The 21,703-nt window shown below is 41.7% G+C and overlaps 4 protein-coding genes across 4 annotated transcripts; 3 read left to right on the top strand and 1 right to left on the bottom strand.

The window, feature by feature from the left end:
* Positions 1 to 830: 830 nt before the first annotated feature.
* Positions 831 to 4,937, top strand: actb1 (actin, beta 1). Its single transcript, XM_056372347.1, has 7 exons — positions 831 to 979; positions 2,107 to 2,232; positions 2,341 to 2,580; positions 3,143 to 3,389; positions 3,486 to 3,677; positions 3,885 to 4,066; positions 4,259 to 4,937. The coding sequence occupies exons 2-7, from the start codon at positions 2,110 to 2,112 to the stop codon at positions 4,400 to 4,402; spliced, it is 1,128 nt and encodes a 375-aa protein (XP_056228322.1). The 5' UTR covers positions 831 to 979; positions 2,107 to 2,109; the 3' UTR covers positions 4,403 to 4,937.
* Positions 4,938 to 6,256: 1,319 nt separating this feature from the next.
* On the top strand, positions 6,257 to 11,793 carry fbxl18 (F-box and leucine-rich repeat protein 18). The gene is made up of 7 exons (XM_056372345.1): positions 6,257 to 6,566; positions 7,831 to 8,028; positions 8,210 to 8,559; positions 9,092 to 9,227; positions 9,341 to 10,416; positions 10,865 to 11,083; positions 11,172 to 11,793. Exons 1-7 carry the CDS (start codon positions 6,513 to 6,515, stop codon positions 11,326 to 11,328), a joined length of 2,190 nt encoding a protein of 729 aa, XP_056228320.1. The 5' UTR covers positions 6,257 to 6,512; the 3' UTR covers positions 11,329 to 11,793.
* Positions 11,438 to 16,319, bottom strand: LOC130166655 (stonustoxin subunit alpha-like). Its single transcript, XM_056372348.1, has 4 exons — positions 16,156 to 16,319; positions 15,221 to 15,266; positions 14,830 to 14,877; positions 11,438 to 13,577 (listed from the first exon to the last, which is right to left on the bottom strand). The coding sequence occupies exons 1-4, from the start codon at positions 16,156 to 16,158 to the stop codon at positions 13,057 to 13,059; spliced, it is 618 nt and encodes a 205-aa protein (XP_056228323.1). The 5' UTR covers positions 16,159 to 16,319; the 3' UTR covers positions 11,438 to 13,056.
* Positions 16,320 to 16,605: 286 nt separating this feature from the next.
* On the top strand, positions 16,606 to 21,510 carry ptcd1 (pentatricopeptide repeat domain 1). Its single transcript, XM_056372346.1, has 8 exons — positions 16,606 to 17,223; positions 17,300 to 17,440; positions 18,121 to 18,339; positions 18,430 to 18,531; positions 19,282 to 19,941; positions 20,270 to 20,386; positions 20,609 to 20,791; positions 21,039 to 21,510. The coding sequence occupies exons 1-8, from the start codon at positions 16,738 to 16,740 to the stop codon at positions 21,282 to 21,284; spliced, it is 2,154 nt and encodes a 717-aa protein (XP_056228321.1). The 5' UTR covers positions 16,606 to 16,737; the 3' UTR covers positions 21,285 to 21,510.
* The last annotated feature ends 193 nt before the right edge of the window (positions 21,511 to 21,703 follow it).

Below are 21,703 nucleotides of genomic sequence, written 5' to 3'. Positions count from 1 at the left end.
GAGATAACAGATTTACACCCCTCGCTACTCTTTGCTGTCAACATAACCCAGCTTGACCACAAGTATCACTTACACTTTGCTCAGCATGTGTGATTTGTGTGTGTCGTGTATGCCAAGGGCAGACGTGTCAGTCGGGGTGTTAACAGTGCTGTCAGTGACCCTGAGATTGTAACTACCCCATGTCCTGGCACTACTCACCACAAGTATCCGTGATGAATGAGAAAATTGTGATTTGCAACAAATACATTAGCAGGCTTCAGTGCAATCTAGAACTGGATTCTGGATTCTCTTTTGTCCTTCAGTTCAATTAGAAGAATTATGGGAATGTTTGTTTATGTACTGCACTTAGATATTCCTCCAATGCACAAAAATAGAATTAGCATGGGTTTATTTAATCAACTGTGGTTCACGGTTTGTGTAACCATGATATTATGTAGACCCCTTGCCATTACAGATTATGTCAGGGATTAGAAATAATATGAATTCGCTCATTTTAGCAATATCAAAAAAAGAAAAACACATATTTTGAGTTTGCTGTTTACTCATGGACTATATTGTGTATTTTACCACAAGAGCTGTAGGACTTGTTGCCCTTGTGTGTGTCACACTTGTTTATCATCATCATTATATAATATACAGTGACAGAGAAAGAGATAAACACGTATTTTATTGAACACTGAACAATCCCAGATTGATCATTTTGATCCTGTATAGACTAGTTTTCATGTCGCTTGTCCCAACCTGTCTTGTCAGAGCGCAGAGCTGTTATCTGCATGCGCCACACCCAGTGGATGCGGCAGAACCAATCAGAGAGCGTCGTGCGGAAAGTTTTCCTTTTATGGAGAGGGGCTGCAGCACGAGCTCTCATAAAACCCTGCAGTCTACTGGCCTTCATTGCAGTGAAGTTCAGACACTAAACCCAAGCGGAGTGTAGCGCTCAGTCACAGTCCTCCTAAGCCGGTAACCCTCCCTCATACAGGTAAGAGAGCTGCGGAATGAGGATGAGATTTTTCGTCATTTTTTTTAAATGCTTCCTATTTGATGTGTGCATGTGATAATTTAAGGATTCAAGCTGAAGTTAGTCCGCCGGTTAATTTATGATGTGAGGTTTTCTGTGCAACACCCCTCAAGTTGAAGCAGCCGGTTGAACTTCAATTCGCCCCGCGATTCATTATATATTTCGTGCTCAGGCACCTGGGCATTGCAGTTAAAGAGGAAGCTGTCACTAACTGTTAAGTGTAACTAGATATGGGGCTGGTATACTGTCGTTTATATTTAACGGATGGTGTGGAAATAACCCGGCTGCTGCATGTTGTCATCGCTTCATCAGTCAAACAAATCAGACTGAGTTTAAAAAAAAAAAAAAAAAAAAAGCTTGACCCTCTCGTTTACATGTAAGTAGCTGCTTTGGCACGGTGTCCGGATTCTGGTGTCTCCGGTTTCACACACACACACACACTTCCACAAACGGATGATGGCTGCTTGGACAGATTAAACTTAAAAAGACTTAACTAAAATTGTAGGTAGAAACTTAAAAAATGTTGCTGTGACATTACATCTATGCGGTAATTCAACAATCTAACATCTTATGAATGTTAGTCAGAAGTTGCCTTTTTTTAAATTTATTTTATTATAAACAACCTTGTAACCATGGTCACGACATATCGGTGCACCTGATGACAGTGGGATTGAAGTTCATTCATTTAACTGTTAAAACGACTGTCTTAAAGTAGGCTGCATGTTAGCAATGTGAGGATGGGTAATTCAGTTATGATGATCCCGTTGAAGGGAGTGGCCGGCTGTCGGTGTCATTTGAGGTTTAACGACACACGGGGCGGCTTCACGGGCCGGGCTGCCGCCGTCTCTAAGCTGCTCTCACTTTTGCCTTATATGGCCATGGCGAGACCGAGGGAGAAACAGCCTTTGTTTCTCAGCTCTGGATTTGGACTGGAACCTGCGCCACTGCGACATCCAGCGTCCAGTCTCTATAATGACAAGGATTTAACCGACTTGATGGTTGCTGGATTTAACATAGAACTGTCACAGAGCATCACTTTTTTTAAACATTTACTAATTTCCTATCCCTTTCTCTCCCTCTCTATCCAGAAAATGGATGACGAAATTGCAGCCCTCGTTGTTGACAACGGATCTGGTATGTGCAAAGCTGGCTTTGCAGGAGATGATGCTCCACGTGCTGTGTTCCCCTCCATCGTTGGACGTCCCAGGCATCAGGTATACAGCTTCCCCATCACATTATGATTCCTAAACCTTGAACAACATACAATCACAACATCACAGATTTGATTTGAATCTCTAATCACACTCCCCTTTGCTTCCCAGGGTGTGATGGTTGGTATGGGCCAGAAAGACAGCTACGTTGGTGACGAGGCACAGAGCAAAAGGGGAATCCTGACTCTGAAGTACCCCATTGAGCACGGTATTGTCACCAACTGGGATGACATGGAGAAGATCTGGCATCACACCTTCTACAACGAGCTGAGAGTTGCCCCTGAGGAGCACCCAGTCCTGCTCACAGAGGCCCCCCTGAACCCTAAGGCCAACAGGGAAAAGATGACCCAGGTAACATTGGCTGTCACGCATGCTGACAAATCCCCTCAGTCAGGAAACCTGCTCAGCTAACCTGCAGGGCCCAACAGGGAACTGTGTTGCTGCCCAGGCATTTCTTCTTTTCAATTCATTTCCTCCTGCTCCTATAATCTCCAGGTTTCTTCTGTCCTGAGCTGATCTTTTCATCTCTGCGGATGCTTCAGGTCTCTACCCCTCTGCACTGTGATGCATCAGGAATGACTAGTTGCAGCATGGTCACTGCTGTTTTTTATTTTTATTTTTTCCAAATTAGGCTTGTGTTGTACTTGCTAAAGTAGATGACAAGCATCTAACTACACTGACTGCATGATGCAACAAATAATGAATGGAGCAGGTTGCTGCACTCCATCTTGTACAGTCAACATGACCAAACTAAAGTACAGATCATTTTAATGACTGGTTGGTGTTTATACTCAAAACAGGCCAGTGTGCTGTGCTTTTCTTGATCTGACTGTACTAACCCATAGCAGCTTACTTCAGGTTGCTTTGACTCGCTGACTGGATGACTCATCCCTCTTCTCCCTCTCTCCTCCAGATCATGTTTGAGACCTTCAACACCCCTGCCATGTATGTGGCCATCCAGGCTGTGCTGTCCCTGTACGCCTCAGGTCGTACCACTGGTATTGTCATGGACTCTGGTGATGGTGTGACCCACACAGTGCCCATCTATGAAGGCTACGCCCTGCCCCACGCCATCCTGAGGTTGGACCTGGCTGGCAGAGACCTCACAGACTACCTCATGAAGATCCTGACTGAGAGGGGCTACAGCTTCACCACCACAGGTGAGCAGCGCACAAACACCGTCTTCAAAACAAGCTGTTAAATTTAAAGCTATGGGAGACAAATATGATAAAACATCTTTTCTTCTCCTCTCACAGCTGAGCGTGAGATTGTGCGTGATATTAAGGAGAAGCTGTGTTACGTTGCACTGGACTTTGAGCAAGAAATGGGAACTGCTGCCTCCTCCTCATCCCTGGAGAAGAGCTACGAGCTGCCTGACGGACAGGTCATCACCATTGGAAATGAGAGGTTCCGTTGCCCTGAGGCTCTCTTCCAGCCCTCTTTCCTTGGTAAGTAATATCATGGAGCCACCATTTTTGAGATGGGGGGGTATATATATTTATTTCATGGATAGAGTTTAAGAAAGATGTAAAGGGTATTAAATTGTTTGGTTGCAAAGTAGTTTGAGCACCAAATGAGACAAGTTTTAAAAGTGATCAAAAATATATAGAAAACAAACAGTGACTTATATTTGACTATACACCCTCTTTTCACAGGTATGGAGTCTTGTGGTATCCATGAAACTACCTTCAACAGCATCATGAAGTGTGATGTGGACATCCGTAAGGACCTGTACGCCAACACTGTGCTGTCTGGTGGTACCACCATGTACCCTGGCATTGCTGACCGTATGCAGAAGGAAATCACTGCCCTGGCACCCACTACCATGAAGATTAAGGTAAAACTCCTCCTTATCACTCACATCCTCCCTGAGTCAATGATGCCAAAAAAATGTTCCAGAAAGCTCTTTACCTTTACTGCCACTCAGTGGACAAACACTGTTAATGCACTGTTCAGTCTATTGCTTGCTTTTGACCTGGTGTAAATAGACTCCAGTGTCTTTAATACCTTTTCATGTTCCTCCATGCAGATCATTGCTCCCCCAGAGAGGAAGTACTCTGTATGGATCGGAGGGTCCATCCTGGCTTCCCTGTCCACCTTCCAGCAGATGTGGATCAGCAAGCAGGAGTATGATGAGTCTGGCCCCAGCATTGTCCACAGGAAGTGCTTCTAAACAGACTGTCAGTCCCCTCCCCAAAACACACACTGCTACAAACCCAAACAATGGGCTCTGCATACATGCCTACACCAACACACTGGTGTATGCTGAGCCCACAACACCTCTTCCCATTTCCCTCATCACTATGGCTATGGCACCATGCCCCCTGATGGGGAGAAACTCTGCCGGAAGTACAGAGCGTCCCAGGCGGTGTGAATGTGAGGAACATGATGTCCATTGTCGTGTTTGTGTAGGTCATTCCAGATGTCTTTGTTCACCACCTTATTTGCCTCTATGAAGGTTTATTCTCTGGTGGGCCCACTGCCCAACAGACCTGTAGTTTTGCTTAATATGTAAATTATGTAATCTGAAACTTGTTTTGTTTTTTTTGTACTTTCAGCCTTAAACAATACTTGGTCCAGTTTGTTTTTGTCATTATGCAAAAGACAAAGCTTCTACCTTGTATGGAGGTGTATGAAGGTTTGTGCATTGGGCTTCAAGCCTTTGGTGTACACAACTACCCAATAAAGCGCACATGTCTGAGATTCCAGTCTGACTACTTGGTCTTTATTTATCTTGCCACACAAAAATAATAAAAGGAAAATTTTTATTTTGTGTTCAACTGCTCTTAAATATTTATGGAAGTTACACACATGTTGTTTTACAATGCAAATTAAAATGGTTGACCAGCACATTCAAGTACAGTTCCAGAATTGTTAATATAAGTTCTTTATACAACCACAGGCCCAGTAGGTGACATTAGTGAGGGCTGAATTCCATTTAGCTACCTCATTTTCAGAGTCTCGGTATTGTATATGCTGGATCACAAACTGGGAGGCATTCTTAATATTGGGTGACACCTGTGCCTTTACTCTCCTGTCACATCAGAATCTGGTGTGTCCTGACAATGGATCTAATATGTAACATTTTACTATTAATGAAGTATTGTCGAACGGCTACTGCTGAATTCCACAAATTCCTCAGTGGGTCTCTTCAATGATGTAATGAACCTGCAACCTATATTAAAACCCAGGATTTGACTGCATAAGTTTTGAATGGTTTGAATTTTTTTCCTTTGTCCATCTTAAACATGTCAATACTGGTAACTATTAACTGATATAAATCAACCTGACTGCTAAAGCACCGTAATGGCAAACTTTATACAGCTACCTTGTAAGTGCACTCTTAACATAGACTTTGGGTGGAGTACTACCTCACTGAATCTTTTTGTCATAGTGCCATCGTGTGGACAATTAAATGTATAACTAACATTTTGACTTAGTATTAATGTAGTCGAGCGGACTACTTGCAACAAACTGCCATATATGGTTGGGAAATTTAATTAATAGATCTCACTGTCAATTTCATGAACATTTAATCTTTTATTAACTTTCACTTTAATAAGTTTGAATAATGCACTGGTTGCACTAATTGTTAATTCGCCGCTGATGTTTTTTTTAAACTTTATTGCTCCCCTCTTGTTGAATTTTGATACGGTCAATTTGAACTTAGACTATTACCCATTACATACTGTTCAGTTTGTGTTATTTAATAAATATTTATTTATTTTAGTGGAATATGCATTTTAAGCAATCGGGCCAGTTAACGGCGAATAGTGTATACCTCGATTGAAAAACTACAAAACTGGTTTGTAGCTAAATTTGGCAAAGTAAATACACCAATAAAGTCTTATTTTTGTTTTTCATGATGAATGTAAAAAACATGTTCAAATCATAAATCCTGCAGCGATATGAAAATCAGAAATGTTGTAAATATTACCTTTAGCTTAAAGGAACTTTCGCATAATTTTGTCGGTCGTTACTGTTATTATTACTTACAATATATCTCCTTCTCCTAAAAAAAAAAAATAATAATAATAACGATCATAGCATATAGTTTACTAATAGTTTAATAGTTTTACCTTTTTTATTCAAAAACAAGTCAAAACTAAATATAACACAAATCGGATTGGTCCGACAGGAAATGTGTCCGTCACTGTAAAACCCTCCGTCATTGTGCAGCCGCAAACATCATCCGTCCTGGCAACAGTTGGTTCACAGTAGAGCTGCTTCCTGCAAACATGAAGCGTTGGCTCTCTGGATGAACATTTAAAATCTTGCTGCTCATGAGTGGGAAAGTGAGAGGCATTTCAGAGGACATGGATCGACAGATTGTACAGGTTGGTGGATCGACAAACCTCAACAACATCTCATTATTTTCTTAACGGTAGCGCTGAGCAGAGCAGCTGAACTGTTAGCTAATGTTAACGCTAAGTTAGATCACACCAGACTTCACTCAAATTTCACTTAACTTGTTAAACCAAGTTTGGTTAATACGTATAGGCCGTGCTGCAGAATGAAATGGTTTTAGTGTCTCTTTTCAAACCTGACGCCTAAATTGACCTGCTCTTAAACAAAAAAATTAATTAAGTTGTAAATCTGTGAACAGACAGAGACACTTTTGCTGATGGTAATGCTGATATTATATCTATACGAGTTTGTACATCTCTGTACGTCTACTCTGTGACGGGTCTTAGGGTACAAAAAGCTATATCCTTGAAACATTCACATCTGTACTTTCTAATCAGCTAATTTTAATCATTCTGTGTTGGGCTCCTAATAACGACCATTTTCATTATCGATTAATCCGCAGATTATTTTTAGATTGATCAATGAATTGTTTTGTCTATAAAACGCCTGAAAATAGTGAAAAATGCATTTCATTATTTCCCATCTTCAAATGTCTTGTTTTGTCTGACCCACTGTCCAAATCCAAAGATATTCAGTTTACTATTGTTTATGAAACGCATCAACTACTCTAGAATAGAGTTAGAAAATAAGATGGGCAAACAGCAAATATTTTACATTTTTGCTTAAAATGACTTAAAATGATTATTCGATGATCAAAACAGCTGTTATAATAAAGCTGAGTAATTTTAGGTCAACTAATTGGTGAAGCTCTTTGTGCATTTCCACAGACTCAAATGAAGTGCCACAGCCTTGATACTAGCAGACAGTGTTTTTGTAGACTGAAATATAACCTGTGGGGTTGTAGTTCATGTTGTCACTTCCTAATCAAAATATTGCACTAAATATTATGTTTCCACTTAGCAATGCTTTAGCTATAGTTAATAAATGAGCAATGTTTAATGTAAGAGAGGGCAATTTGGATAAAACCATCTGTCATGGTGTATTATAGTATATTACCTCCAATTACCTAATACATTCAGAGATTTAAAAGGAGAGTTATCACCATAAATGAGACAAAATCATATCACCCAGCTATAATTTACAACAATATAACAAACAATAACATAACAAAATAGTGGGAATTAGTTATTGCTACCAGACATTAAAAGATTTCTAGCATTTTGAGCATCTTGGTAATTCTTCTGCCTGGATCTCAAAGCACCTAACTTTGACACTGCTTGCTGTACGTCTCAGGCGGTATGCGATGAGGACACAATGTCGTCTACCTCGGTGGGAATGTCAGATCTGTCTGATGAGATCCTGCTGTGCATCCTCCGCCATGTTCCAGTGTGTGACCTGCTGCTGAATGTGGCCAACGTCTGCCACAAATTACAGACACTGTGCCATGATAAGACCCTGCTCACACACGTCAGCCTGTCTGAGGAGTATCTGGTAAAGCTATTGAAAAAAACTTGTGACATGTTTCAGGATTGTTTCAGTAAAGATCTAGTCCATCTATTAATCTTTAAGTTCATGCATGTGTGTGGAACTCTCTGTTTATTAAAAACCGTTTCAGTGGAATAGTTTAACAGATGGAAACATTAAATACATTTTGTTCTTGTTTCTCCTCCAGGCTGATGATGTTATGGTTCAGCAGATATTGAAGCAGCTAGCCAATCGCGTGCAGTCTCTGAGCCTGAACGGTTGTTACTGGCTGTCTGGCTCGACCATGGATCATCTTGCTCGCTGCAGGGCAGTGACGCACCTCGATGTCACCGGCTGTCGCCTCACTTCCATTCGTCTGTCCCGTCTCCTCTCCTCCCTCTCTTTACTCAGATCACTTGCTTTTGATGTGACACCGGGCTTCAACTCTGCTCAGCTTAGTTCAGAGGCAGTGGGTTCACTGAGCCGCCTGTCAGAGCTCAGACAGACGCTGCTGACACCAAGTTATGGTGTGGTGCCGTGCTGCGCCCAACTCCGCAAGTAAGTATCTGTCAGATTACTGAGATTTCACACAGTGCATTATATTTACTTTATCCATTTTTACGTATCAGGATACCAACTGGAGCATTTATGCACCATGTAGTAGTACTTAACGCAAAGTGCAGCTTAGGGTGATATGAATGTCATTATTTTCATGCAGGTATTTGGTCATAAATGACCTGATGGTGGCGCTAGAGTTGAACGTTAAGGGATCACCAAAGTGATTCCAATACATCCGGAAGGGAGCATGAATGTCAATGAATTTCATCGCAATCCATCCTGTTGTTGTGGATACATTTCACTAAAAACTACAAATGTTAACCTCATGGTGGCACTAGATGAAAAATCAGGGCGTCACCAAAGTCAGTGGGATTCATCCACTGGGAACCATGAATGCCTGTGCAAAATTTCATGGCAATCCCTCCAGTGTTGTTGAGTCTGGACAGACTGACATAGCCATCCCTAGAGCCACGCTGCTGCTAGCATGGCTAAAAATATGAACTATGTTGAATGTGTTTGCGTTTGTCTTCAGGCTGATGCTACAGTTTGACATCCCAGATGTGACCAGAGAGGGTGTCGGTGTTTGCTGTCAGTTAATGGTCGGTCAAAGCAGTGTGCCACATTACCAGCAGCTGGAGGAGTTCACTGCGAGGCTGGCTCCAGGAGAGGTGAGTATACATGTACATGTTATATATTCCCATACAGTCTACCTGCAGTATATACTGCAATACTGTGCCTGGTGTCTGTAACTAGTAGTATATCTGTGTGTTAATGTCCATAGGTAAACCAGACCTTGCTCCTTCTCTACCTGGCAGTGTTCAGTGTTCATGTTCCAAAGCGTCTCAGAGTTTTCCTCATCTCGATTCCTGGTCCAAACCCTGCTCACTGGCCCGCCGCCCCCTCACTGGCCCAGAGCTTGGGTCAACGAGGTGACCTGGAGGCCCTGCAGCTGCCTCGGTCCTGGCTGGACTCCTTGTCACTGAAGAGAGCTCTGGAGGGAAACAGTCCGAAGCACCTCAGCTTCAGCCGCTGCCCGGCGTTGTGGCCACAGGTGTTCCAGTCGCTGCTGGAGGGAGGACTCAGAGATGCTACACAGCTGACTAGCCTGAACCTCAGCGGGATCAACCAGGTCCTTTACTCAGAGTGTAGGAATGTGGAAGATCACCTGGATCCTGGGAGAATAAGCCAGTTGGCAGTTGGCTGCTTCAACATTAAACACCTAAACCTGATGCACACACACTATCATCATGAACACTCACCTGGGTTAGGTGGGGAAACACACCTGTGTGCCAGCTTGGTCAAATTCAGACACCTGCGCTCTCTCACTCTGCCTGCCTGCACTCTGTCAGACGGCTTAAACACACATCACATCTCCACAAACAACACGTCTCCCTCTCAGTTGTTCCTGGGGCTAAAGAAAGTTCCACGTGTGGGGCTCCAGATTTACAAGCCCGATTCAGAGTCTTTGTCAAGGGACAGCACCTCAGGGCTCGCTCAGCTCCTAGCTGGCTGCTCTTTTTTAGAGACCCTAGAGCTCATTGGCCCAGGTTTTGTCTCTACGCTGCCTCGGCTTGAGCCCTGCACTCGTGCCAGCGTGGAGCCTCGTGGTATGTGTGCGTGGGCTCGAGGAGTTGGCGATACACATTTGGCCGCACTTGAGGCTTTGCCTCGATTACGTCGCCTGACTCTGGCTGGGCTTCCTGGGGTCTTAAAGGGAACAGGGCTGGTACAGCTGGCCAGGCAGTGCAGAGACCTGCAGGTTTTGTCCATTGCCAACATGGGATCACTAAAAACCATGAACTACACCCCTGCCTTGCTGGACACGTTGAAACAGTGCACACAGCTGCAGGAACTCAGGTTAGAAGATACCTTTGTTACCTCTCATTTATTTCAATACTAAACACTGACGATCAGATAAATCCTACAGTCATGCTTATTGTTATGTATTCATTTATTATTGGAACTAATAATGTAATCTTAATATTAGTTTTTCTCGGTGGGATGTTAATGTGATGTTAAATACATTCAAAACCATTACATGCTTAGCTAATTTTGTAATAATTATTTTATTCATTATATTTTATAATTAAAATTATATAATCTATCATGATCATCATTATATCCCCTTTTAAATAATCATGGGAACCTGTTACCATTCAAACCATATATTCAGACTGAACCTTGTAGTTTAAGGTAGTCTTTTTGTTTTTGTTGTTTTTGTCATGAAAGATGAAGCCCTAAAAATAAATGGTCTTTGCCTGTTTTTTCTTGTTTGGTTGTGGGAAATTGTGTGTGTGTCTGTTAGGTTAGAGCAGCCCTACCTGAATGCCAACGCGTCATTCTTTGAGGCGCTGTCCTCCTGCTCTCGTCTGCAACGTCTCTGCCTCATCTCACGTAGCGGCACCTTTGACCCGTCAGCCACAGAAGCCTTCATGGAGCGATGCTGTCATGTCATCATGTGCCACATGTTCATGGGCGGCACCTTGGTGGCTTGCCGCACACTGCAGAAAGCTCTGCTGGACAAGTCAGTGATTGTGTGTGTGTGTGTGGGCATACCATCCATCTGACATTTCATTGTGAGACTAATCTCTTGTGTTTCCTCTCTCTGTCAGATTTTCAGTGGAGCGCTCAGCTCTGAGTGTGGTCATCTATCCGTTACAACATGAAGACCTGCCTTCAGTCATCAGAGATATCCCACTAACACTGCTGGATCGGATAACTTTGTTCCAGAGCCATGTGGCCCAACCACCGCATTTATCCCCATTGTGACATGACCAGAAAACTTCAGTGTGATTGGTGCTCCACAGCTGAGGTACTCAGACTGTTTTTTTTTTCTGCAGGAAAAGAAAATCACAAATGAAAGAGACTGATTGTCATCTGCACTTGTGTGATTTTTTTTTTTTTTTTTTTTACACCAACAACGGTTACAACAATACACCAGTAATGCTTGTTTACATTTACATGACTCAGTAATGATGGTCTACAAAAGGAAATTTACTTCAGTTCACCTCCACGAGGAGGTCAAAAGTCAGGGTCAGCTACAGACTGATGCTCTGGAGCTGGAAGGATTTTTAGTCTGTTGTTCCACGGCATTTCATATTTGGTGCCATCAGTATATTCTCGCTTCTCAGTCAAAAATCATTTCTGCTAGTCTGAAAATAAGTGCCAAAAATATAAATTAAAGGATGTATTTGTTCTGAAACTGTAATGACGTAATAAACTCCATACAAATTACTTTTAATTCTTGTCTGCGTACCAACACAGGTAATGACATGTTTGTGCTGTGGCCCAGTCTCCACTACTGTGTCAAATAAGTTTAACACTTGCACATTGGTAGTTGCCCCTTAATTGTCATCTGCATCTATTCTCATGTATTCATTACACTTAAACATTTATGGTTCGGTTCAGTTCAGTGTCTGGGGGATTAGTTTCTTTCAATTATCAACATACTTCAATTTAATGAAAACTGTAACAGCAGATTTGAACCACAGTTATTGCAACCCAATTACTGTCCACTGTTTCCATCCTACAGTTCTGCAGGATACTGAAACTCAGCTCTTCTGCAACGGTTTCAATTGTTATTTACTCAGATATTTGTTGCCCCAGAAATTTTGACACATTTTCACATAAGTAAAATTGCTTATTTTGCATCACAACATGCGGTATGACATAGACAGATATGGATATGTATTTTTTTTTATCAAAGTAACCATTTTAATTTTGTTAATGTCTTAATTAAAATCTGATAAATTCTCAATCAGTTTTAACTTGAGTTACGAAGAATTGTTGTTTACCATGACAAATCTGAGACCTCTCGAGCAGAAACAGCTACACTAAATACATGAGTCTACATTCATGCCAGCAGCACAGTGAAGTGCTTTGAGCTAAATGTTAACATCATCGTGCTAACAGGGATGTTTAGCAGAAAATGTTTACAATCTTACTTCAGTGTGTTCGGATGCTAATATTTGCTAATTATCGCTAAACACAAAAGGTAAGACTGATGAACCAAAGTATTGGAAAATGTTTCACTTTGACTTGATGACAGCTGCAAGATAAAGTTGGGGGATTTCCAAAGTCACTTGAATTCATCCTCTGGGGAGCATGAATGTCTGCTCAAAGTGTCATGTTAATCCGTTCAATAGTTGTTCAGATATTTCAGTCTGGACCACAGTGGTGGACTGACAGTGTCATTCCTGGAGGCATTAGCTTGGCTAACAATGAAAATAAATGAAAATGATTCTTGTAAGATAAATTATTGTTGTGATTTATTTGAATCTGACAGTCAAATTAGAGTTAACAAATAATTTTTTTCTGATATTTAAAAAAAAAAAAAAAGGCTTTGTATTCCCTCCATTCTGTTATTAGGCTTGATGTTTTGTGGCATTCACACTCCTGCTGAAAACAATAATGCTCATCCCCACTGCTGTACAATATCACCAGAGACAACAACATTTGCTGACATGAGACTGACTGGACACATATTGGCAGGAACTGCTACTCCAGGTCACACAGCTGGACGCCGCCTGCCAACCACAGGCCAGGGTAGAGCGGCTGTGTGAACGTGGTCTCGACGCTGTGCATCAGCTGCAGTGTCGCGTCACAGACGCAGTAGAAGGTAAGAATACCTGCCCTATAATCCAGGTACACACCGACTCTGGAGGACTGAGGCTCCGGCACTGCAGTCTCCTCATCATTGTGTCTGAAACATTTATCGTTATTGTTTAAGTCTAAACTCCAGGACTTGTCGTTGTAGCCAAACGCACACTCGACAAAATAATCTGATCTGCCGAGATCCTTGTACGCCACTGCTACTTCAACAGACCCTTCAAACTCCACCTCCCAGTAACAGCGTCCCGACAGGCCCTCATTACACAGCACCTGAAAGAGGTGAGAGAACCTGTCTGGGTGTTCAGGATACGGCTGCACCAAATCTGTGAGCTCTGCCTTTCTGTTGTCCTCAGACAGAAGCAGCTCTCTGTATGCTGTGTTTGGGTTCAGGGTGAGGTGACAATAATCTGGAGAGGAGAAGAAGAAGTGAACATGTGATGGATCTTTCATTGTACACCTCATGTCAATGTGTGACAGTATTTTACCTCTTAAATACAGCTGCACTCTCAACTGGGATCATTTAAATCTTCCCACCAGATTAGTGTGTTTGAAGGAATCAGTAATTACTGTGTTGTTGGTTTTATCCATATAAGGTGTGAAAACATGAGCTTTGCCTGGCCAAGAAATAGTCAATCACATCACTCCTGTAAACTATATTATGTTGTCTTTGCAATTCAGTTTTTGCACAGATTCAACATAAAATCATATGAATTTTGACCGTACAGATGTCAGAGTGTTGTCAATCTTCTCATTTAATCATCAGCAAGAAAGTGAATTAGTACATTTCCCAAAATGCTGAACTGACTCCTCCACTATGGAAGCCAAGAGCAGCTGAGGTCATCTTGAGATCTAATTATCTTGTTCACTCGGGAAAACAATCAGTTGTTTTCTTCAGATAACGAGATAATTATCACGTCAACTCCAGAAATTTCAAACAGAATAATAATTTTCAAACAGGATCATTTCATCAGATTCTTCCTCTTTTAATTAGAAGATTATTCAGTAGTTGAAAATTCACAGAGGACTGTATTTCAGTCATGTTGCTGATGTTAACAGAATGCTCTATGAGAGGTATAGATTAGCTGGATTGTGTGTTACTTTGGGGCGAACGCTTCAAGACACAGGTGCACTGGATCTGAACACACGTGGTGGCTGCACTGTGCATGTGACAAGAGGGTTTTAATCACACCATGACAGTTCTTTCTTCATTGATAAACTGTTATTTTGGATGTTATGTTTTATTTGTTTTTTTTAAATTCTCACCAGAACAATAGTTTTTACTCCTTTAATGAATTATCTCTTGTTACTTGTGCAAATGACTGTGATCAACCACACTGGTCCCTCTCATGATGCTAAATGCAGTATACTATCTAACAATGAACCACAAACACTTTGAAGAGGCAGGGACCAGATTGTTCTGGGAATAAACAAATACTCTTGTCCAATAAAACAACATGCTACTGAGGGATGATATCATCTTTATTAATACAGTTTGAATACACAACCTTTATCTCTATTGCAACAAAATGACACAGTTATGCGAAGATAACTAACTTGTGATGACAAGATAATGGGATTAAATCAAATAATTACAAATTCACAAGTAGTGACATGACTGTGATGAGAATGTTTGGTTTTACTGTAGATAACAAAACTCACATTTTAAGAGGTCCGCTCTGGTCTGAGGTTCGTCCGTCAGTGAATCATCTGTTACAGACACAGACACACAAAAACATGAAAACCACAAATTCAGAGTCTCATTTTAAAAATAGAAGTTTATATGATTATTTTAGAAGTGGATTATCACTGAGGAAAACATATTTTCAAAACACAGAATGTCTGCAAAATCACTCACAAAATAATTTTTGAGAGTTTATTCAAACAAAATGTTTTTTTTTGTTTGTTTTTTTTTTAGTTTTTAATTACAGGTTCATGTGAACAACCGATGATAATACTATTATGTTTTTTAGTGGTATGAAGTCCAGTCATTTGTGCTGCTTGTACATTTGTTCTGTGGGTGTGTGTGTGTGTGTGTGTGTTTGCTTTGCACCAGGAGGAGGTGTGACGGGTGAAACTTGCTGGTCTTGTTCAAGAGGCTGTAAAAAAAAAAATCATATTTATTTATTTATTTTAGGTAGTATGTAATGTGTCACACTTTGTCACAGCAAATCAACAAAAATGTGTGTGTGATATTAAAGGGCCTTTTATTGAGCTATACAGTACATTTATGATTAAATCTGAGGTGAACAACATGAGGAACAAACTATTTTGATAATACTACCAGCGCCTTCATTTAATTTCCCTCTCCTTTTTCACTTAAATTCAAAGACACAGACCCTACATTCTCTTTAAAACCACCATATTCAACTTTATTAAAGCGCTTTGTAACTTCACTATCTCAGTTCTGGGTGTTTTTAAACGTTCAGGAAAATTACGAAAAGGAATATGAATTTTACTTCAGTGTTTTCAAGCCTCAAAAATATAAAGAACTGGTGACTTTCACTGACCAGACTGCAGCCCATAAATCCTTCACAAGACGCTCTTATTTAGTGAGTAAAGTTTTAATAATGACCATAAATCACTTTCCGTGCCCGTAATTAAATTTAAAGGTCAAATTGTTTATTTGGACTTTGGAGCCCTCTGCTGAGACAACAAAATGTGGATACACTGTTAAATGGTTTTCCTTAAACGGTAATAATGTTGACTGAAGATAACCTACTTTTACACGCTGATATTTACTTTAATGGCTCGTAAACCTTCATTTGATGTCAGAGTTAACAGAGATTTGAGTTTCAAGTAACAATGTGGAAGTAACATTAAACATGCACATCACATCAATCACATTCAAACCTAGGTGGCAAATCATTTCTGGACATCAGAGTATAATAAGTTGGTATAATGTCAGGTAAATTCCATACACACTGTCTGGACGTGGACTACATGACACGCACGCACGCAGACTAATTTCTAGACTAATTTTTTTACCATTGTCGCCAACGATGACGCTCCAACTCTTCAACTCTGTCCTCTGTCGCTGGAGCTTAGATGTGTATCCGTGAAGTCTGTGTGACAGTTTTGAAATGAATCAAGTCTTTAAATATTCCTCTTTAGACTGGCTCACCGTCCTCACCTCACTTCACCCCAGGAAGAGACGCAGAGATGAAATATCTTTTCAAACGAGCTGGGGGCAGTGGTTTTAATGTTTACCCAACACGTGAATCCTATAGCGGCATAATAATCTATCACCGATGTAGTCGATCGAAGTGCTACACCCTAACCAGAACAGGTTAAGGTCTTTCAACATATTTATGTAATCCAGTAGTAAACAATAACATTTTGATTCAAATAAATAATTATTGTTAATCTACGGGGAGCAATAAGCGAATAAGGGGCGCTTTATAATTCTCTATCAATATCGATTATTCAGGTCTTGAATCGTTTGGCATTGAAACATCGTGGGGCACATCATGTTTGAAGCTTCGCAGGCAACAACTAGCCATGGCTAAGTCTCTTAAACCGTGTAGTTTGTTGTCTTAGCTTGTCGTTAGCTCGATCAAAGTGTTAAATATGTTAACGTCCGCGGCCTGTTCGTGTGTGCGAAACGGGAGGAAATTCTCGGCCCCTGTTGCTAAGTTGTCCCTCCTCTCGGTGGCTAAGAAGTCACCCAGAGGCCTCCATCTGACAGGGGTACAAAACCTGACACAAGTCCGGTCATCCTGGCTCTTCACACCGACTCCCAGGCAGCTGTCAGGGGGACTAACGGTCAGGTCCGTGTCCCTGTCCGCGGCTACGCAGAGGGATGCGGACCCTCTGGCTGCCCCCTCGGCCCCAGAAGACAGGGAGAGCTTCGGCTCCCTCTCCGCCGACATATCCGCCAGGAGGTCGTTCAGGAAAAGCAGCCCAGACACCCAGGATCTGCGGCACCGAGAGGACGACGATGCCTGGGCGGAAGAAGAGAATTCGGACGCAGTTAAAGGTCGCTGGAGGCCCGGGAGGAGAAACACACCGTACTGGTACTTCTTACAGTGCAAGAAGCTGATCAAAGACAACAAGGTCAGTTGGGTTGAACTGTTGTGTCTGTCCTGCTTTCTTTATGTGTTGTTGACAAACATATGCTGTGGTTTCACAGCTGCAGGAGGCTTTGGATTTGTTCAGCAGAGATATGCTGCAGGGAGAGAGGCTGCAGCCGCAGGAGTACAACTACACCGTCCTGATAGGAGGCTGTGGTCGAGCCGGACAGCTCAAACAGGCCTTCAGACTCTACAATGATGTAGGAATATTTCATTTACATACTTTTATCATGTCTGTATGTTCACTCGGCACTTTCATCAACACATCAAATGTTACTTCAGACTTCAAAGTGCTTGCTTTAATAGGCTTACACTCAATTAGTAAATATCTTGTATTTCTTTTCAATTATTTATTGGTCTATATATCAGGGGAAATGGATGTTATTGTTTATTTCTGTAAATGTAACAGAGGCAGACAAGTTTTAGTTTAGATTTTAAAGTAATTAATCAGTTATTAAAATCTAAAGCATAATTTCTGTCCCTCAAATAATCAAATAATTGACTTATAGTCACACACATCTTTGGTGAAGGTGTGAGGGACACTGTATTAATGTGATGGCTATGCTGTGCATTTACATTCATTTTTAAGTTATATTCCTACCTTTGTTTAGTTATTTTAGTTACTACTATAATTGTGACTGTGACCAGTTAATTTTAAGCTCAGTTTTCTCAAAATATGTTATATTGTGTTTATTTGAGTTTCCGGTCATAGCTTTAGCTTTTGCTTCAATTTCCAAGTTGTACTTTTAGCCTAAAACAATCAGCTTTACTTCACATCGTTACATACATCTTTTTCAGATGTAACTTTCTTGAGACTTGCACGATGACCGCCTCGGATCGCGTAATAATGTATATAATTATGTGTGTGTGTATTTTCCAGATGAAGAAGCGAGGTGTCGATGCTGTAGACGCGACCTACACCGCGCTGTTCAACGCCTGCGCTGAGTCACCCTCCAAACAAGCCGGTCTTCAGCAAGCGTTGAAGTTGGAGCAAGAACTCCTGCGCAAAAACTACGCCCTCAGCACCATCACATACCACGCTCTTCTCAAGACACACGCCGTCACCAACCACCTTCAGGCCTGCATTCACACACTCAGGGTACGACATTTGTATGGGTGTATGGAGAGAAGTTGCTCCATTGAACTGTGTGAGATTTCTGTTTATACATGAGTTTGTGTATGTTTGCAGGAGATGCTGCAGAATGGACATGTTGTAACTCAGGAGACGTTTCACTACCTGCTGATGGGCTGCTTGAAGGACAAAGAGGCAGGATTCAGACTGGCTTTACAGGTAGATACATGCTTACAGGAACCTACAAATGTGTATAAGATTCTTTAGAGAATAACAGCAGGTCAATGTTAAGCTTGTCAAATGTAATAATGAGTCTTTCAGTTCTGCAACTAATGATTTTTTTCATAATCGATTTATCTGCACAGGATTAATCATCTGGCCAATGAAATTTCACAAATTATTAATTAAACGTCCATCAGATTTACTTTGTCTGAACAAAAGTTTCAAATCCAAAAATATATATTTCACAAGCAGAGGATCAAGAAAACCTGCAGTTGTTCACATTTGAGAAGCAAGGAGCGGTTCATTTTTTAATTACCAAAAACAGATTAATAAAATACTTGTCGGTAGTAACTAGTACCGCATTTTAGTGCCTATGAGGAAAGCATATGCTTCTGCAAAACAGTGACGTGATGACCACACATAACACCAAGCCATGGTCTAGTGTGTGTTCGACAGTAATCATTTTAAATGTCAGTGGAGGCGACCACACACTTAAGCTTTATTCATGTTTGATATCAAATCGCTATCATGTACGTATCTGACAAAAAAAAACTAAATCCTTGTCAATGATGTAGGCTATGTGCTGTCAGTAAAGGGGATGACCAAGAAGAGATTTATCTATTTTCCTACTTGCTCAGACATTTCAGAGTGGACGGACCTTTTGAAAAGATCTGCAACACATAAACATTGTTTTAAAAATTAGACGACCCAGTGTGGACGTAGTCTAACTCTTTGTGTTGGTTTCAGGTTTGGCGGCAGATGCTTAAGTCAGGGATTCGTCCAGACTTCAAGAACTATAACCTGCTCTTGAGAACTGCAAGGGATTGTGGGATTGGTGATCCTGCACTGGCCACTCGTGTTCTGCTTGGGACTCAGTGGGAGAGCGAGAAAGTGACAGAATGTGTGTCAAAGGTCAAGTCAGAGTCTGGATGCAAGGACGTGATAGACATTGAACTTCTGGAGAGGCAGTTGTTTATACAGTCTGCTCCACACAGAGACCGTGAGGAGTCGTTTAGTAGCAGACAAGAATCCACCCACCTGATACCAGTCAGACAAACAGAAAACACCTCGCTGCCTGTTCACATAATGAACTCCACAGCCCCTAATCTGCTGGACCTTTTTGAAGGGAGGAAGGGTGCTGTGGTCTCCCTCGGTACTGTGGATGGAGCGTCAGATAGGCTCGCCCTGATCGGGGGAGCTAAAGGTTTTCTGGAGAAGATGGCAGCTAATGGACTCAGACCAGACATCAGGACTCTGACCCTGTTGGCCGATTCGATGGAGCCGAGCCACCAGTCTCTGCAGATGCTGCTGCAGGTCGCCAAGAAGCATCACGTCAAGCTCGACGTCGCGTTCTTTAACTCCGTGATCCGCAGAGCAGCCAGGGCTGGTGACATGGAGGTGGCAAAGGTACACACACACACACACACACACACACACACACACACACACACACACACACACACACACACACACAATGCATTCCCAAGCCCCTTACCGTTGACCTAATCTTCCTTCCTTATCTAGAGCAAAGAGGAGAATGAGTCTGGAGAGAGATGTTTTTGTTAGTGTGATTTTCAGTGCAGGCCAAATTCGATTCATCTCAGTTGTACTGGGTAGGAGGCAGGAATCTCAGAGGGGTATCAGCACAAGAACCTTTTATACCTTTTTGTAGTTTTGGTGAAGCAACACTAAATGTGTGTGGGCAGGTTTTTGATGCATTTCTTCCTCTCTCCAGGGTGTGTTGAGTGTGATGCATCGGCGCAATGTGAGTGTGGATGTACAGACATATGGAAGCCTCGCACTAGGCTGTGAGCATAAGAAGGATGGCCTGCAGCTGCTACAGGACATGCAGGTAACACAACACACATCCTAGAAGTCAGAACAGATTTTTCCTATACATATGTTCTATGTTCAAGTAAACATAGAGAAAATGCTGTGTATTGATGAACCATAAAAAAGGGAATATTAGCAGTATTTATATTAGGAGTAGTTGTAGTACAAGGAGAAGAAAAATGTTGTGATTTGATAGCCTTCTGTCATCTTCACATGCCTGGCTCTTTGTGTTGTTTTGCAGGAGGCGGGACTCAAGCCCAACGTCCAGGTGTTCTCTGCTCTAATTGGCCGAGCAACTCAGAGACTGGATTATATTTACCTCAAAACACTCCTGAAAAGTATGAGCGACATGGAGGTGTGGCCTAACGAGGTCATCATCAGACAGCTGGAATTTGCTGCACAGTATCCTCCCAACTACAACCAGGTGAGGATATATCCAGTACTTGACGACATAAGAGTTTGCCCTGGTGGTCCATCTAGTCAGGACACACCTGAGCACAAGGTAACTGAGCAGATGCCTGCTCTGAGTGGAGGGTTGATTCATTTGAAGCAGAACTCGGATTTGCTCCATTTGCTGATAAATGGTTTCCCAACAGATTCACATTCTTCATGTTGCCCCTTGTCTCTCTGTCTCTTCCTTCCATTCTTCTCTCTGACTCTCTAAATCCCAGTACAAGTCCAGAAACAACTACCTGGTCCAGATTGATGGTTTTCGTGGTTACTACCAGCAGTGGCTGAGAGCCATGCCAGCTCAGGAGGCTGAGGGTGAACAGCCAGGACTGCAAATAGAACCAGACGCTGCAGAGCTGACAACAGAAACTGCAGATGGACCGACGCAGGCTCAGAGGATCCAGAGAGCTGCAGAAAGGAGACATTATCCTCGTAAAAGGGACAAGACGAGCAGCACTGCTTTGTAACAGCACTCCTGAAGATATCTCTGACTTCTCTCCTTGGTCCACTGGTTGTCTGTTTGCATTCAGCTGTCTAAAACTGAATGGACTTGGTGTTGAAGTTGTACCTCATGTACCTCCTTTCAATTAACTTTGAGCAATTTCATCCTAAGCAAAAGATCAATGGTATTGTCATTTATATTGTAATAAAAGTAAATTTCAAGTTTCAATACAGGATTCTTATGAAACGTCATCTTGGTTGTGTTTTTTATTATGTTTCACTTTTAGGGCCATTTTCTGAGTCAACTACAGACCTATGTGTCAGTAGATTTTATTTGTTACACAACTTTAAAAAATAGTTGGTTAGATGAATAAAGTTTATTCAAAAAAGAAAGATGTTTGTGTTATTCAGCAATGAAAGCGGGATTTTAAAATGATTTGTAGGT

This window comes from Seriola aureovittata, chromosome 3, assembly GCF_021018895.1.
Source record: "Seriola aureovittata isolate HTS-2021-v1 ecotype China chromosome 3, ASM2101889v1, whole genome shotgun sequence".
NCBI lineage: Eukaryota > Metazoa > Chordata > Actinopteri > Carangiformes > Carangidae > Seriola > Seriola aureovittata.
This window is presented reverse-complemented; position numbering and strand designations above follow the sequence as displayed.

What these genes read in the sequence shown, in the direction of transcription:
- actb1 (XM_056372347.1), top strand. Translation starts at nt 2,110, where the DNA reads ATGGATGACGAAATTGCAGCCCTCGTTGTTGACAACGGATCTGGTATG. An exon ending in CTTCCAGCCCTCTTTCCTTG is followed by an intron (nt 3,678 to 3,884) that starts GTAAGTAATATC and finishes CTCTTTTCACAG; the next exon opens with GTATGGAGTCTTGTGGTATC. An exon ending in CCACTACCATGAAGATTAAG is followed by an intron (nt 4,067 to 4,258) that starts GTAAAACTCCTC and finishes TCCTCCATGCAG; the next exon opens with ATCATTGCTCCCCCAGAGAG.
- fbxl18 (XM_056372345.1), top strand. Translation starts at nt 6,513, where the DNA reads ATGAGTGGGAAAGTGAGAGGCATTTCAGAGGACATGGATCGACAGATT. An exon ending in TGGATCGACAGATTGTACAG is followed by an intron (nt 6,567 to 7,830) that starts GTTGGTGGATCG and finishes TGTACGTCTCAG; the next exon opens with GCGGTATGCGATGAGGACAC. An exon ending in CAGAAAGCTCTGCTGGACAA is followed by an intron (nt 11,084 to 11,171) that starts GTCAGTGATTGT and finishes TCTCTCTGTCAG; the next exon opens with ATTTTCAGTGGAGCGCTCAG.
- LOC130166655 (XM_056372348.1), bottom strand. An exon ending in ACCCGTCACACCTCCTCCTG is followed by an intron (nt 14,878 to 15,220) that starts GTGCAAAGCAAA and finishes TGTCTGTAACAG; the next exon opens with ATGATTCACTGACGGACGAA. An exon ending in CAGAGCGGACCTCTTAAAAT is followed by an intron (nt 13,578 to 14,829) that starts GTGAGTTTTGTT and finishes TCTCCTCTCCAG; the next exon opens with ATTATTGTCACCTCACCCTG.
- ptcd1 (XM_056372346.1), top strand. Translation starts at nt 16,738, where the DNA reads ATGTTAACGTCCGCGGCCTGTTCGTGTGTGCGAAACGGGAGGAAATTC. An exon ending in CCTGCATTCACACACTCAGG is followed by an intron (nt 18,340 to 18,429) that starts GTACGACATTTG and finishes GTATGTTTGCAG; the next exon opens with GAGATGCTGCAGAATGGACA. An exon ending in AGCTGCTACAGGACATGCAG is followed by an intron (nt 20,387 to 20,608) that starts GTAACACAACAC and finishes GTTGTTTTGCAG; the next exon opens with GAGGCGGGACTCAAGCCCAA.